This window comes from Miniopterus natalensis, chromosome 3 (assembly GCF_054644295.1).
Source record: "Miniopterus natalensis isolate mMinNat1 chromosome 3, mMinNat1.hap1, whole genome shotgun sequence".
NCBI lineage: Eukaryota > Metazoa > Chordata > Mammalia > Chiroptera > Miniopteridae > Miniopterus > Miniopterus natalensis.
Window position 1 is genome coordinate 43,543,095 of NC_142083.1, and position 16,648 is coordinate 43,559,742.

A 16,648-nucleotide genomic window follows, 5' to 3' on the forward strand; every position below is an offset into this window, starting at 1 on the left:
TATTCAGAGTTCCTATCTCCACGTGTCCCACCATGTGCCATTCATTCCCCTGTTCCCCTCCCCTGATCAACATCCTATCCCCCCATCAGAGCTCGGCTCACAGGTTGCAGCCTAGGGAAGGGGCTTCCCTGGCAGCTTACAGGCCAGCGTGGCCTCCCTGCTTGCTGAACCCCTGCAGCAGTTAAGGGCCCACGCCACTCATTTGGCATTTATGTTGAGCTTTACTTCTGAGAAGAAATCATCACAAGTGGATATATTTTGTTTAACTTCCCAGGATAAATACGAATGGGGATAAAAGAGAGAAGTGCAAATACCACACTTATTGAACTTTCAAAGATTTTCATGCTAAAAATGCCAACATGTTAAGGAGGAGGAAACTGGCTTATAGATGGGGTGGCGGGGTGTTTTCTTTTCTTTCCTGGGTATCATCTCTGAACCTAGTCTATAGAATTGTATCTGGAAAGCTTGAAGAGTGTAGCTTCCACACAAGTATAAAAGAGACAGGTATCAGTTTAATAAAAAAAGCAACATTTTGCAAGTGCGGTTGAACAATAATGAAAAGGGAAACAAAAGATGGATAGTCCCCCACCACCAGGAGGACCGGACACAGTCTAGGGGACCTTGGCTGGGGAGGCCGTGTATTCAGTGTGAGAGAAGCAGCGCCAGCCAACTGCTGGGGCTCTTTGCTGCTCAAAAGATCCTATTATTCCACTACAAACAAAATGATAATGACTTGTACACTTTGCAATCAGTAATAATAAAAGCACAATGACCATGGATAACTTACTGTGCTGACAGTGAATCCCGTTATATCCTCGGGGACATTTACAAACATAACCTATGAATGTGTCCCCTCGATACGCTTCACTTATTTCACAAGTTCCTCCATTATGGCATGGGTTAGGAATGCAGGGACCTGAAAAACAGGAAAAAAGTATTACTGCATAATTCATATGCTCTAAAGTAAACATTGGGTTAACATTATACAATTAACTGTTTCATAGAGAAGTGTTTTGAATATTAGTGGTACAGGAGATGTACTAGCTATGTGGGCTCTGCAGACCAGTGGGTTTGAATCCTGGCTTAAGTGTTTCCTAGCCATGTGGTCTTGAAGGATATATTTAACCTCTCTGTGCCTCAGAATCACCTTCTGTTAAATGTCAATACCAATAGAATCTACCTCAAAGGGTAATGATACAAATTTAAAAAATCACATATAAAATACTCAGGGCAGTGTCTGACACACAGCACTAAGTAGTGTTATTAACGTCTCCAAATTGTAAAATACCTTTTGCATGTTTATAGGCTAACACTGAATGGCAATTTCTGCAGCTATGAATGCTGAAGAGCTCTGTACCCTGCTGGTGGAAGAATAAACTTGCAAATGACGGTAACCATATAGGCCAAGTGACGTGGATAGCTGGTTGCAATACTTTTATAGACTATTTTTTGAGAGCTTTTTGGTGGGGAACGCTTCTGGAGAACCACAATTTTTGCCAGTCTATAAGAAGTAGCTTGTCAAAAGTTGCAAATAGAGAGAAGGGCCAGTAGTCATTAGTGAGCTTTAAGTAAGTGACTTCACCAGAGTGACTGTACCTGTTACAACAAATGCAACAAGTGCTCAGTCTCCTTTGCAGAGAACCAGCTTCCAGCTCTTTGGGGGGAGGAGCTGGGACAATGCACCCTGACCAGAATTCCTCTGATGACCTTCTTTTTCCTGGGTGCCCCTTGGGTGTGGCTGAGGTTTTCTCAAATGGCATGGCAAACTGAGGCTTTTCATACACAATCTTCCTTCCTCTTCTCCCTTTAGAGGTGACAGGCTTGTGTCACAATATGAAGGCTCATCCTACTTACTTTTCCTTCCTCTCCCCTTTGTCCATCACAAACATCCCCCCAGTAAATCTCTGACACCTTTGTGTCTTATGGTTGGCTTTTTGGAGGATGCTAATTGACTCAGGGCAGAATCCAGAATGCAGATTGTAAAGAAGGGAAAAGACAAACTGGAGAAAGAAAGGGCTAACCCTGTGTGATGAAGAAATGCCAAGGAAAATATATCGTTTACTTTAATTTTTGTCTCTCTTTTTTTAATTGGAGAGAGTAAAGCACCTTTAGAAGTGAAAGAAAAATCACTGAAGAGAATGTTAAGATGTATCTAGCAGAGACACAGAGAAGGGGTAATTAAACCAACTGTCTGATTATGTGTGAAGGGGTGAATTCCAGTTTCCTGGAGGAAGATTGGGCAAGAAAAAGAGCAAATGATTTCAGCAGAAACTAGAGGGGAGGCAAAAGGGTTGGACACAAGAATGCTGATGGGAGCTCCACCAGGCAAGGCCCCTGGAAGGGAGCGGCAGTGAATGGTGCTCAGGCGTCAGAGCCAGTTAAAGGCTGGGGCTGAGAAGGGAATTCACCATCGGCACTGTCACTGCGGGCGGTGGAACAAGCGTCCGTGGCAGGAGCCAGTTAGGGGCTGGCAGCCTCTCTGGCACTGGGGCAAGGCTTTATAACTCTGTTTCTCCAGCAGCTGTCTTGAGCACTCTGTGTTTTTCAGTTTAAAATGTTGTGAAATTTAACAGTTGAAGAACCAAATAAAGATATGCATGGAATAGGAAACAGAGTGGCAACTCTATAGTGTCTGGCTGCTCGCTTCTTGAGAGGGCTGACTTTACCAAGTGGAGAGAAATCACTGTCCCTGTGATTTTCTGCAGATTTCTCCACGCCAATACCCTTAGTTAAGTAGGCAGCTTCGTGCTGTGCGGTGCGCGTCCACTAAACAAACCAACAGCAGGGCCTGGGGCGCTCTGTGGCCAGCGCTCCGAGAGGAAGAAGGCGCATCCCCAACGCTCAGTTTTGCCGCAATCTGAGCATTTTATCCTGTTATTAGGAGATGCCAATCACGATCCAGAGCATCTCTCTCCTCTTCGTTCTCAGTCTCTACTTCTTTCGTCCTTTCAAATGAATTAACATTTGCTGATGCCTTACAATTTACAAATTATTTTCACATAAATCGCCACATTTATTCCTCGGAGTAACTCAATGAGGTCGCTGTCATTACTGTTCTCTTTTACATTTTTAAAAAACTGAAGGTCAGGAAGATTAGATAGTTTCTCAAATAAACATCTACGAGTGATGCATTTAGGTCTCAAACTAAGCATGTATGAATCTAAAACAGACGTTCCTTAGAGAATCAACTAATTAAGGAAAAGAGAAAAGAAAAGCGATATTAGAGTTTTGATTAATCAGTTTTCTTCAAAATAAGAAAAATACATGATGTAGACTTATTTTATTAACTGGAAACGTGTAACTGCTAAGCTAAAGATAAATATAAATAATTATAGTCAAAGAATTACATCATTTCAAACAAATAAGGAGCCTTGGAGATGCCTACTCCAATCTGTCAATTTTGCCAATGAGGAAACAAAGCCTAGCAAGAATTCAATGATTTCCTTCCTCCCACCCCCCAAAAAAGAAGAAGAGCTAATATGAGGAAAATTGGGTTTAAGGAATTATATCTCGGAGGAAAAAAGTTATTAAAACCAAAAATGATTAAGCTATTCCTGACCCCTCAAGAGAGTGATGCAATTTATATGAGAAAGAAAATAAATCTTTTCCATGTTCCTTTCCACAGAGTTGGGTGAGGGAGCAGAAAAAAACCCCACCTGAACTAATAAGGCCTCTGCCAGTTCTTGGGAGTAGTTAAAGCTGTGACTCGGAGGAAGGTAGCCAGTGAAAGTCACTTTGAAGAAGGAGTGACTAGGAACCTGGCATCGATGACACTGCTTACTCAAGCCTGCTGCATCTTTGGAAAAGCAGAGCTCAGCTAGGAGCTGAGAATGAGCGAGTGAGTCTGCGCAATAAAGGGAAGACCTTAGGAGTGGGTGGGGAAGGCCAGGAGAGGAGACCCCCAAAACAGAGCTGGAAGTAGACTTCAGGAAGAGAGGGGGTCAGGCAGTGAGTTGTGAGGCTGTAATATGTCAGGAAAAGTAGCCAGTAAGAAATTGTGATGCCTACAATTCAAGTTGACACGTTATGTGAACTGTCTCTGATGAAGTATCCAGATATATACTCAAGTCTGCAAGACACAGACCTGTGTGTGGTTTTTGGGGAAGTCAAGGGGGAAGCGCTGTGCTATTCCTCTGGCTCATACAGGCAGTAGGGAAGGAGCGTCACAGTACATGACGCCAAGGGATTTGAGAGTCCACTGGATATAGGAGCCTGAAGACAGAGCTGACAGAGGTGTCTAAAGGCCTAGACACTCTAGGTGTTTCCTGAGGGCATCAGGTGAAGCCTGCCCAGAGATCTAGGGACAGCCTCTGGAATTCCCAAAAGATATGATTTAGAGAGTTGGGGCTCATTTTATTTACACCCCAAAGGACATCATGATCTCAGCTAACATCAGGGTCTCAGAAAAAGATTACCCATTATATAGGTTGTGGCTGCTGTATTTCTCCTTCCCCAAGAAATTCAGCTGTTTTCATTAAAGAGTGAAGATGAGGGAAGGGAAATGGGACGGGGTTTAATGTCTGGAGGGCCTTGTACGCTAGGCAACAAGAAGCATGCATAGTATTCTTTAGCATGCTCTGCAAGAATATATTTTTAAAAAATATATTTATCTCATCTTTGCTTTAGAGGAAAGAAACAGCCTTGCTCAGGAGGTTAAGTAGCATGTCTAACTGGAAAATCCAAGATTTTAACACAATCTGCCTGGCTGCAAATCTCCGTCCTTTCCAATTAAGCCCCATTTCCTGCCATGCTGAAGATCTGTATATTTATTTATGTTAGTCTCGACAGATGCAAACCGAATCAGCATGGATTCACTAAGCACATTCCTATAAATAATACAGGACTCCAAAGCCTTCCTAAATGGAAATATTTCAGGGTATTTTCAGCAAAGGGTCAGGGTGTATTCGATATTATGAATGTAGACAGGCTCTGCTATGCTAACAGTACTTAGTTCAGCTATGTTTTAAGTCAACTGTCAAACATGAGTGTTTCCCCACTATTATTTTGTAATAATATATTTTGTATGCATAGATTGTGGCTTATGCTGTGAGAATAAGAAAGAAATGGACCCTGCCCAACATGCGGGCTTTTTTATTTTTCTTCCCATGTTTTTGTCTCTAATCATATACTGTGGACTGACATTATATGCCTTGTACATACTCTTTTGCAGTACTCATGACAGAGTGTGGAAGCGAGTGGTTGCATGTGGCTTTTCCCCATTAGACCATAAATTCTTTGTAGGAAGAGTCAAGGTCAGCACACAGTAGGTGTTTGATACATTTTGGATAAGCAAGGGTAAGGCAATAGTTATAACTTAAACCACGTTTAACTTCAGGTTTATTAGATATAAGTATCCTTTGGTTTTTCACTTGGCTGTTAATTAGGATATATTTTTAACTTTTCTATAGCTTTCAAGGTTCAAGTCCTTTAAATTTATAATTAGGTTCCAATATTTTTGTCTCTAATACAGTTTAAGCTTCAAGAGTATCACATCTGTAATTGCATTACTATTGTCAATAACAGGTCATTAGAATGTATATTTTTCCATAATGATTACATGTATCATAACTCTTTGGCAAATATATAATCAAGAAAAACAAAATATGCTTTCATTAATAGTGTTTTGGTCTCCTAATTTAGCAATTCCTGTGTAAATAAAGACATTCATTTAAAGCACTAGCGACATGACATAATCAGAATGCAAGTTAGTACATAGCATAATAAATGTAGCCCATCGTTTCGACTCACAAAATTCACTTGGCAGACAGAAAGTTTTGTTTTTGATGTTAAATAGAAACATTTAAAACATATAATAGTTTTCAGGTTTCTCTCTGTAAGTGATAAGTGGGCTAATCATATGAGAATCAAAGATCCTAGGAAACTCTTATTTGTTTTGTGCTTCCCCCCATCCAGTAATCTCTCTTTTGATACTGAAAGTATTATTTTAAGGTCTTGGCTCATTAATAAATAATCATCATCACTTATAGCACAGCATCATCACTGTTGCATGTGCTGTGTACTGTGAGGATAATAGAGAAACTGATCCTGACCCTGTTGGACATAGAAGTGTGTTGGTTTTTTTCCTTCTAATTTCAGGTTAAATATCATTTATTCATTAGGCACCTATTATGTGCTGAGCACTCTGCTAGTAATTTATGATGATTTAAATGGATTAAATTGTCAGCAGCCGGAAGAGTAAGCTCACAACACAAGACAATACTTAGTTATCCAGTCTATGTATCTCATTTTTTAAAAGTAATTTTAATGTCTATACTTTACTGTGAATATACTATGCTCAAAATTTATATATTTTTTTGTTTATGTAATGGTTTCTGGAAATTTAGTTCTAAAAGTCCCTTAGTTACATAGTACTAACAAAGTATTAGTACAAATGTTTGTAATGTGGCTACATTCTTAACTTTTGTGAGAAAAACTGGTGTATTTGGGCAGCTCATGTCTTTTCTGTAATGTCAGCAGACATACATATCAAATATATATAGCTTGAAAACAATTTAATACCAGAGCAAAATTTGAAAACCAGTGCGTATTACTCAGAGCTTGTAAAAACAGGACAGACCAAGGCAATCTCACTTGCTTTCCATTTCAAAAGTTTCCTTTTAAAAGTTTGCTTTTTTGACGTTACGGTTATACAAAAGAAGTCTACAGAGTGGTGATTATGAACTTCAGTTCTAATTAGTATTCATAAAAGTCCAATTATCTGATTAGACAACAATACTTGGTAATATCACTCTTAACGATGAAAGCGTAAGTGGTCTTTCAAGATACAAGAGGCTTCAGGGAGTTTTAAAATCGATAATGCTGTAATACTTTTGTAGGTAATCTTTAAGTAGCTCCTCACACAGTGGGGACAGCATGTGATCAATATTAATGAACAACTGAATTCGACAGCTTGCTTTCCAGGCATTTTTATGCAAGTTCATATGAGTATGTCAACAAGATGAATTGCTCAGCAAAGCGATAGATCTATATGGTTTGCTTTTTCTGCATCCCTTCCCACAATTCCAATGGTAGAGAATTGAAGTTATTCCCACATGTGTAACATGGTTAGCTTTTCACACATTAAGAGACTACGCCCCAAATTATGCATTCTTTATAGTGTGTAAACAGATTATTAGGAAGTAAATAGTTTGAGACTCTCCTGTGATTATGTGTACACAGACTTGGTCAATTTTATAAATTATGCCCCCAAAATATTGATAGTTAGATATTAAAAATGAATTATTATGTAATAAGGACATGCCAATGAGGCAACAGCAAGAGCAGAGTGTAACTAATTGTGTTAGGGTTTCAGCGTAGGCTGTGAAAGAATTCACAGCTAAAGGAAGAGATAGATGCAGACGGGGGGTTATTTTACTTTCCTCGAGGGGAAAGGGCCGGTGTACTTCTAATCAATACAAGGGCAGAGAACAAAAAGGAAGCCGGTTCTTTCAAGCCGGGGCTGTTGCTAGGCGACAAGAAAGGGAAGGGTTGGGGTTGTCTTGAAGTTGAGCAGATACCAGGGAGGTTGTCTAGAAAAGTTAGTTTGTTTGCCTTCCAGGAGACTGTCCCGCAGATGTCCTAGGGAGGTGTCTTATCAGCATTTTCCCAAGCCTGTGAAACACGCTCAGAGCAGAAGTTATGAGGAATTCAAGGGGCCTGTTTAAGGGGGGGAGGGAGGACTTTCTACTAACTAGAGACTCCTTGATGTGAATTATCCCGAGTCCTGAAGGCAGCAGGAGGAGGGGGCGTGCAGGAACGTGGCCTTGAGGGTAGCTTATCACCTCTGGGCAGTTTGAACAGGGAAGCCAACAATCTTAGGGTTTAATTAGCAGGTGCTTCTCCTAAATTGTGGAAGGCCACAGCAAAGGGAGGCCTTGTTCCTGTCCTTCCAGGCTGTTCCAGCAGCACAGTGAAAGAGAAATGGCTACGGCCCAAAAGGTCGCTCCAAATTCCGCTCTCGGAGTGTCATTAAAGTTCGCCTGTTATAGTGCTGGTTTTCCATTTAATAAGTTTTAAACATTTGGCGGTTGCCATTTTGAACCACTGACACTCGTTTTTAAAACCAGTTGAAAAAGAAGGAATTATTTTAAGAGCGTGCCTATGATTGATGCTCTCAAGCCAGCTTTACACCAGCTCCTCCTCTTCCCTTTAAAACGTAAACGGCAAATTCAGCCACTTCAGGGGAGAAACTGTCGGTGGCTACTTAGTGTGCATGTGTGTGTGTGTGTGTGTGTGTGTGTGTATAGAGAGAGAGAGACAGAGAGAGAGGAAGGTAAACTATAAATAAGTCTAAAACATTGAATTTTAGGAGAGAATCAGCAAATTTAGCAAACTGTTTTTAGAATTTAAAAATACTTGAATAGGAATTAAAATTGACACCTGGGCTAAACAGAGACTTTTTTTTAATACCTACCCATAAACCTTCATCTTCAGAGTTAAGACCAGGCTCTCTCCACGGCTGTCTACAGGAAGGCACTGAGGGGACTAGTGGCTAGAAGGGTTTTATTTAGAGTCCCTGTATTAGTTTCCCAGGTCGGCTCTAATAAATTATCACAGACTCGGTGGCTTCAAGCAACCAACATTTATTCTCTAACAGTTCGGGAGGCCAAGAGTCTGAAATCAAGGTGTCATCAGGCTGCACTCCCCTGGAGGCTCCCGGGGGGGGATCGTCCCTGTCTCCAAGCGCCCGGGTCCCTGGCTTCCTGGGCCTGTGGCAGCGCCATTGCGGCCTCCGCCTCCATCCTCACGTGTCTTCTTCCTGCGTCTCTCCTTTTCTTGTAAGTAAACCAGCCATGGGATGTAAGGCTCACCCTAACCTGCAATGATTTCATCTCAGCATCTTTATCTCCCTCCGGATAGCCCCCATGATGGGCTGAACTGTGCTCCCCAAATTCACATGTTGGAGCCCTAAACCCCAATACCTCAGAATGTGAATGTATTTTAAAGAGGTAATTAAGGTAATGAGGCCATATGAAGGGGCCTCAATGTAATCCAATTGCTCCTACAAGAGGAGGAAGTTTGGACAGAACAAAAGAGACGTCAGTGAGGTGCACACACAAGAAAAGGTGAAAAGTTGGCTCCCTACAACCCCATAAGAAAGGCCTCAGGAGAAGCCACCTGCCAGCACCTTGATCTTACACTCCGAGGACCGTGAGCCGATGACTTTCTGTTGCTTAAGCCACCAGGCTGTGGTATTTCATTACGGCAGCCCTGGCAAACTAATACTTATTTCCAAACAGGGCCGCGTTCTGCGATTCCATGTAGATAGGAACTTTGGAGAGGTACTATCCAAACTACTATAGTCCCAGGTAGTTGTTTTCTTAAAGCAATCGGGTTCGTTAAGGAAACCAGAGCCCTCATTGATGATTAGAGTTGACTGACAGAGCACTCATATGTATCAACAATTAACACCTTATTTAAAACTAACTTCACTTGGCTTTCATCAGAGAGTGGTAAATACATTTTGATGGTTTTGGAGATCAGAGAGCAGTTTAAATTTGGAGCAGTGCCTAGGAAGAGCACCGGAATGTCTTCTTAGGCGGCACCCAGGGTGATCAGGGCCTGCAAGGTGGATGGGAATACTAGTGAAGAAAGAATGCAGATTTCTTGGGGTTGATCTTGATTCACTTAAATCTTTTGTTTAGAGTTGGGCTTGCCAATGCAGTATGTTTTTAGGTAGTCAGCCAACATTCTGAGAAAGTGCTCATATGGATTATTTCTACGAACACATGTAATCATTTCAATCACAATAGTTGGTCTGTTTTATTTTTCCAATAGATTACTAAACATTAGTATAACTTTCAAATAGAGCAAAAGGATCTGTCATTTTACAAGTGACAAGTATTGCTATAGCTGCATCTTATCAGGGAGCACAGTCTTCCAGGCTCTGCCACGTCCATTCATCTCGCACACCACTGCCAAGACAAGCTTCCTAAACTGCCACGTACACAATAGAAATGTTCAGTTCTGAATGTTTTATTACCCAAATAGCAATCTGTTTCATTTCTCTGTAGTTATAATTCCTTTTTTTTTTTAACCCTCCAAAACATGTTATTTATTTTGGGGCATCTTTTAGCTCACCAATAATATTTGTTGACTGATTGATTGTGGGATATTATTGTTAACAAAGCAATACATGGTGAACATAAGAAAAAGACAATCTTGACCTTTGATTTTTTTTTCTAAGATAAAGGAAATAAATCTGACATAATGTGCCTATGAACATTCAGGATAGTATTAGAGGCCTTGTGGAAACTAAAAAATGCCATATGAAACTGAGCAATCATTTATTGTTGAAATTAGTAATGTAAGGCCCAGGTACATCTTGAAAGCTTGCGCCAATGGGCTAAACACTTCCCAAATCGAAGAGAAATATGGACATCAAAAGTATAAGCTATCATGAAAATCAGTATCATACTTTTATTTTTGCAGATGGCCACTAAAATAAGAGTAATGATTCCCTGTGAAAATTCCTATGAAACTTCAGAAACCATAAATACGATCCCAGCTAACCGACAAAACACATTCAATAATTTTTGATCAATCTAAGAAAAATAAATCTCTTTCTGCTCTGGTAATTATAGAAAACCAGCTCTGGCTACCTGTATAACAATTTCTCTCTAACTCCTTAAAAAGCCCTCTTTAATCAGGGAGCTGTTTGCAAACGGAACTCTGCAAGTCACTTGTTTGAGAGGTGCATCTGTCAGAACTCCCGTGCCGTGGGTGGAAAATGCTACTCAAGCTTGAGAGTACACACACATCGGCAGGTGGTGCAAAGTAGGGTTATTCAAGTTTGCCACTGGCCGCCACGGTTTGTTTCTTCTACCTGTCATTAGGACGGGGCCGAGACGAAAGACAAATCCGAGGCCAATGTTTCCTATGTGTGTTATAATAAGCAGATATCTGGGTCCAAATTTCAGGTGCATCCAGCGATTTTACTGTTTCACGTGGTGTCTCTAAACAGCTACAACATTTGTACGCTCTCCATCAATCTTTCTTGACAGCTCTTTACCTTTTTCAGGCTCCTACTCAACTTGCCGCCTGTGCTGCGTGATTAGCATCTCCGCGCCTCACCGGACACTGCTTCCTTCTCTATTCATTCCATGGGCCGCCTTTGTTCCCTGAGGTTATAAACAATGTGTGGATACTTCTCTACCCCACAGACCGTGATGAATTAAAGCGTCAGATATTCTGATGATGCTTCATAAATGTCTGACGACTGACTGAAAATTATTATTAATTTCAGGAATATCACCATATCCTGCACACTACTAATCATAATCTATAACAAAAACCTTAAAGTTTAATGATTGGAAGCATTTTCTTCTGTAGCCTTTCTCATCCACACAAAGCAGGTTTCATCGACCCACTTTTAAGCCTGGGGCCAAGTCCAATTTTCTTTGCTGAATGCTGCGGTGATTTGTAAAATATTAGATTGTGGGTAATTTTATAATTACAAATAGGTGTTAAGGTAGGTGCACTATTTCTACTAAACTACAACTCTTTCTCTTGAAGATTAGCATTTCGAAGGCAGTGACAGGAGGTGGGGGAAAGGATCGCTATTTTTACTTTAGAAACCTGCCCTCTGTGCCTGCCATCTTGATCACGAAGCAGCATGTCCCCGCAGGAGATGCCCCAGCCGTGCTCAGAGGGAAGAGTGCTGACCCGAAGGGCACAGCTGCGGACATGGAAGCGCAGCTGGGCAGCCCAGTTACTGTTGGGATCGCCCCCTCAGATCTCGCATGTGGCTTCTTTGTGGCAGACTTGAGAAAGCATAAAACAAAGCAGGCATGGATTCCGGCCAGCTGGCCATCTGTTCCCTCACCCACTGTGATAATTCGGTCATGTAGAATTTTGTTAAGTGAGCATTAAGTAATGACCATGTCAAACAGAATACACAATCACCGATGAAAGCTTAGGGGACGCTTGCCCAAACACAGAACAGGTCACCATCGCAAACCATGAGTTTAAAAAAGAAGAGCAAGGAAAGAGATGCAAAACAACAACAATGAACTTCTCTTCCATTTTTTGCTTTTGACAATTTTCGTCTATGTCAAATAGAAGATGTAGGAAGCTAGGTAATATCACGTATCAATTTAAATTGGCAAAATAAGGAAGAAGTTTGACACTAAGGAAATAGGTGAGTGGTTTTATCATCTTGACCTGAATTGAAACACTTAAGATTGTAGCCCTTATCATCAGGTCTTTCCAAATAATTCCCCAGAATAACAACAAGTAGTCATGGATTGGTCAAAACACTTTGTTTTGTTTTGTTTTTAAGATCAATTGAAGTATCCTATTCTGTGAAAGTGGCAGCTTTTCCATTATAAACAATAATTGCTAAACTTTGTAATCTATTAAATGGATATGTAAAGATATACTCAATAAACTATATTATTGGGACAGTCTCCTACTGCCTGGAATTCCAAAGTCCATAAGTTTAGACCAAGCTTGGATGGTCAACGTTACCTCCACTGTTCACAAAAATGAGCCAAAAGGTTTCACCCAAAAAGTTATCATCCTTTCACCTAAAGAAGGCAATTTCTATTCCTAGGATTCTACTCATATGGTTCCCCATTTCAGGATACTCCACTCTTCACCCATTGTCTCTTCCAAATCTCCCTTTCCTTCCAAGACTAACCCAAGCTTCATATCCTTCATTAACTCTTCCCTATCATTTATTCTTTTTCTCTTCAACAATTTTCTATTTTCTCTATTACAGTCACTGTTCATTCATTCATTCACATAATCATTCATTTCATATTTCAAGCTCCTACTCCAGACACGGTGCTAAGTAGACTGGAGTTACAATAGTAAGGAAAACAGATATTCTTCCTGCTGTCATGTAACTTCAGTCCAGTGGAAAGACTGACCATAACCAAACAATCATGTAAAGAAAAGTAACTGTTTAATGAATCATGAGGGAAAAATATACTGTATCCCAAGAACCTGTTAAGAGGAAGTTCCCTGGGAAAATGATGTGTAAGCTAGGAGCTAAAAACCAGGAAGATGTAAGATAAAACATAAATGAGATTTACACTCATAGATCTGTGGTAGGAGAATCAGGGCACGAATAAGCGTCTTCCTGAAGGCCAGTGTAACTGGAGTAGACAGAGCAAAGACAGAATGATTGACTAGGAACAGATCTGGGAGACTGTCAAAGGTCATGTACAAAAAAAAATAGTGTTATGGCATAGAGGGTGGGGCAAAAGTAGGTTTAACATTATTCATATGAAAAGTAATAGAATAATTTATAAATAAGAATATAAGAATAAACTCTGTTTCATGTACTCACAACTGTAAACTTACGTTTGCCCCACCCTATATATTGACATGTTTAAGCAATAGGAAAACAGGACTGGAATTTCAATTGTAAAGATCATTCTGTGTGACAATACTTCGGAAAGATCAACATAGATGACAATAGACTAGTTGAGAATCATCACTGTAGTCCAGGTGAAGCATAGGAAGCCTGGATTAGAACGGTGAGCTGGTCAATGTAGAGAGAAGTAGACAAAATTAAGAAATAAAGGTCAAGAAAAGCTATTAGGTTTCTAGACTTCACATCTTAATGGATGAATGTTGGTACCATTCCCTAAGACAAAAATACTGGCAGGGGTTCTCGACTGGAAGTGAAGATCATGAATCAGCTTTTGGATCTGTTGTTCATGGAGGCAGAAAAGAGTATGGCCTGGAGGTATAAAGAGTATGTCTTGGAGTATGGCCTTGGCTACAGGTGAAAATTAAGGGTATAGAGGTAGTCGCCCATTGAAAGACTAGAGATAATACAGAGAAGCCAGGACAAGACTGAAGAAATGCCATCATTTAATGATCAAATAGAAACTTCAATGGCACAAAAAAGCAGCAGCCAAAGTGGTTGGAAAAATATTAGCAGGAAAGTGAAATAATTGTAGCACTTAACAAATTGCTTTGTATTATTAATGAGCTGTTTAACATGTATGTGTTTTATCATTCTGACGAGATTTTCAGGTCCCAAAACATGGAATTTCTCTTTTATACTACTTTTATAATTCATTCTGTTTTTTATGTACCTCCTCGCACACAATCAATGCTTGCTGGCTGGCTGGAAAATGCTCCCAGCTTCGTGGACTGAATATACTGGGGATGTACATTAGGGAAATGTTCTCCTTTTGCTTTATCTAGGGACACACTTCCATATATCTAAAGGAAAAGCCAAGTTGGAGAAACTGCCAATGCTTTTTTGCTTCCAAAAGAAGGCTTATTTGGCCTTTAGGAGTAACACATTTTTCAGCAACCTCAACTCCTTTGGAATCTATGTGAAGAGAAGGGAAAACAGAGAGAACAGTAAAAGGGATATGAAAATGGAAAAAGATAGAAAATGTACATGTAGAGAAAATAGACATTTTCAGATTTAGTACTTAAAGTCTTTTGGCCATTTTTGTTTTCCCCTGGTTGGTCTCTCTGGTGCTTCTCTCCGTGGTGTACTGTCATTTTCCTAACCTTAGAAGGCCTCTTGTTTAAGTATGTATCTCAGACTGGTTCCTGTACGAACCTTCTGACCAGGGAACCCAGCAAGGGATAAGCAATATGTCAGCAAATAAAACCATTTAGAAAAAGCCATTTAGAAATAACAGCATCCCATTTTGTGTAAAGTACTGGTGTGTATGCTTCTTAGTAGACGTGGAAATGTAGTAGGTAAATATTTGAGAAATCAGAAAATTCACTTAAAAATGTTATAACAACCTATTATCACTGCAAACCCAATTAAAAATGTTGAGCTATGAAACACAATTCAGTTTCTAACCCATGAGAAAAAGTATTTAATGTATGCAGCACAGATTTGCATTACTATAAAAACCTTTATTCCTTCTTTTTCAACATTATGCATTTAGATTTGTAAATTTCATGTTACATTCATCACATGAATATAGATGGGCAATTTTTAGTTATGAAGCATGGTAATCGCTGTATTCCCTAGAAAGGAAATAGTGGTAAAATTGCTGGTGAATTTTGTTAAAGATTGAGTACAGTTCATAAAAATGCAAGGCCCCCTTCACAAAAGTTATTAGACGGTTAAGTCCTCCTCAGCTTGATGAAAATAATTTAAAAAAATAAATATTACATTTTAATGTCACTGTTTTATGACTGTGACTGACACTGTATTTAATATTACACAGAATATGGTCATACAGTCATTAAAAGAAGTGACAATGACCCAGGTTCAACTGTACTGTGATTTAATATTTATAGTGTTATCATGATCCAAAAAAGTATGTTGATTAAAATGATCAGGGTGTCACCATCTGGATGGGCAAAAAAGCTGAACTTCACATCTTCAGTACAAAATGCCTCAGGTTTATTCTGCTGTTACCCTTTCTTTTCTCCAACACAATTTCCATTAGATGAAATATTATAGTAAGAAGAAATTGTATTCAGTATAGAAGTCTTTAGTTAATAAATAAAAACTTTAAATAATTAATTAGACAAGTTATTACCAACATGCTATTTAAATATAGTAGGTTTGAAATTTAAATATAGCAGGTCACACTTTAAGATCAGCTTATCAAATATAAAACATTTTCAGAGTAACCAATAATTTATGAGAAGTGACAAACTGTGTGGCTGCCACTTGGTCAATATAGCAGAACTTTTAGTGTGATTTTTTTTTTTCTGCAAAAGGCCTTTCAAGATAAATTATGCCTTTAAGTGAAATAGGTCATAAACAATGAAGTAAAGGGATTTATGATTAGTTATTTAGTGCTAAAAAGTCAGTTGTAAATGTAAAGACATTATAATTTTCCAAGCTGCAGCTGAACAATGTCCTCACATCATTGTACAAGACACGGTGGTAATTTGGTAGGAAGAATGTGTTGGATTCTAATGAAAGACGGTCAAACAGCTAACTTGTCTCTAATTTGGGTATTCGAGGATAACCACCTTGTTCAAGATTAAATGTCTTCTGGATATGGTTCACCCCCATGACTGTAGTAGGGATTTTATCACAATTGCCTTTGACATTGTTCTGGATTAAATGACTTGACTGTGCTTTATGTCATAGAACTTGAGGGCTCCGGATTTTCTTTGATTTATGTGCTAGAGGGGAACCTGAAATTCCAAGGAGAATCTCAGCTCTTTCCACAGGAGCTACCCTTGTCCGCCTCTGGGCTGAGAAGTTGAGTCTTTGATGCAGACACATGTGCTCCTCAGTCCTCTCAGTTTTCCTGAGAAAATGTCATTCCTACCTCTGCCCAGGCTGCTCCTTGGAGCATAAGGGTACATATGCTTTTACTTTGCATCCAACTAATTAGGAATGCTGTTATCCCTACCTCCAAAATGTTGAGTGGCTAGAAATCCAGGAAACATGGATGAATGCTCACAAAAAAGGATTTCTTCACTGAAAAACAATGAAATTATTTGGGTCTATACAGTCCCTGTTGCTATACTGAACATGCCAATGAGGCTTCCACTTCAGGAACTTTGCATTAGCTGTTCCCTCTGCCTAAGAAGCTCTTCTGCCAACTTCTTCACCTCTATCAAACCTTCATTCACAATCATCTTATCAAACCTTTGCTCAAAATTACATTTCCCATTTCCTACTCAAAATAGCAAACCATACCCTCATCCCCAGTATTCCTATTTCTCCCCCACCGTGACCTTGTTTTCTCAA

The 16,648-nt window shown here is 39.7% G+C and overlaps 1 protein-coding gene across 1 annotated transcript in view; it reads right to left on the reverse strand.

The window, feature by feature from the left end:
* EDIL3 (EGF like and discoidin domains 3) overlaps window positions 1-16,648 on the reverse strand; it is a 357,017-nt gene that overhangs the window by 187,705 nt on the left and 152,664 nt on the right. The window contains exon 4 of the mRNA XM_016210330.2: window positions 788-916. Within this exon, the coding sequence (XP_016065816.1) occupies window positions 788-916 (129 nt within the window). The remainder of the gene's footprint in view (window positions 1-787; window positions 917-16,648) is intronic.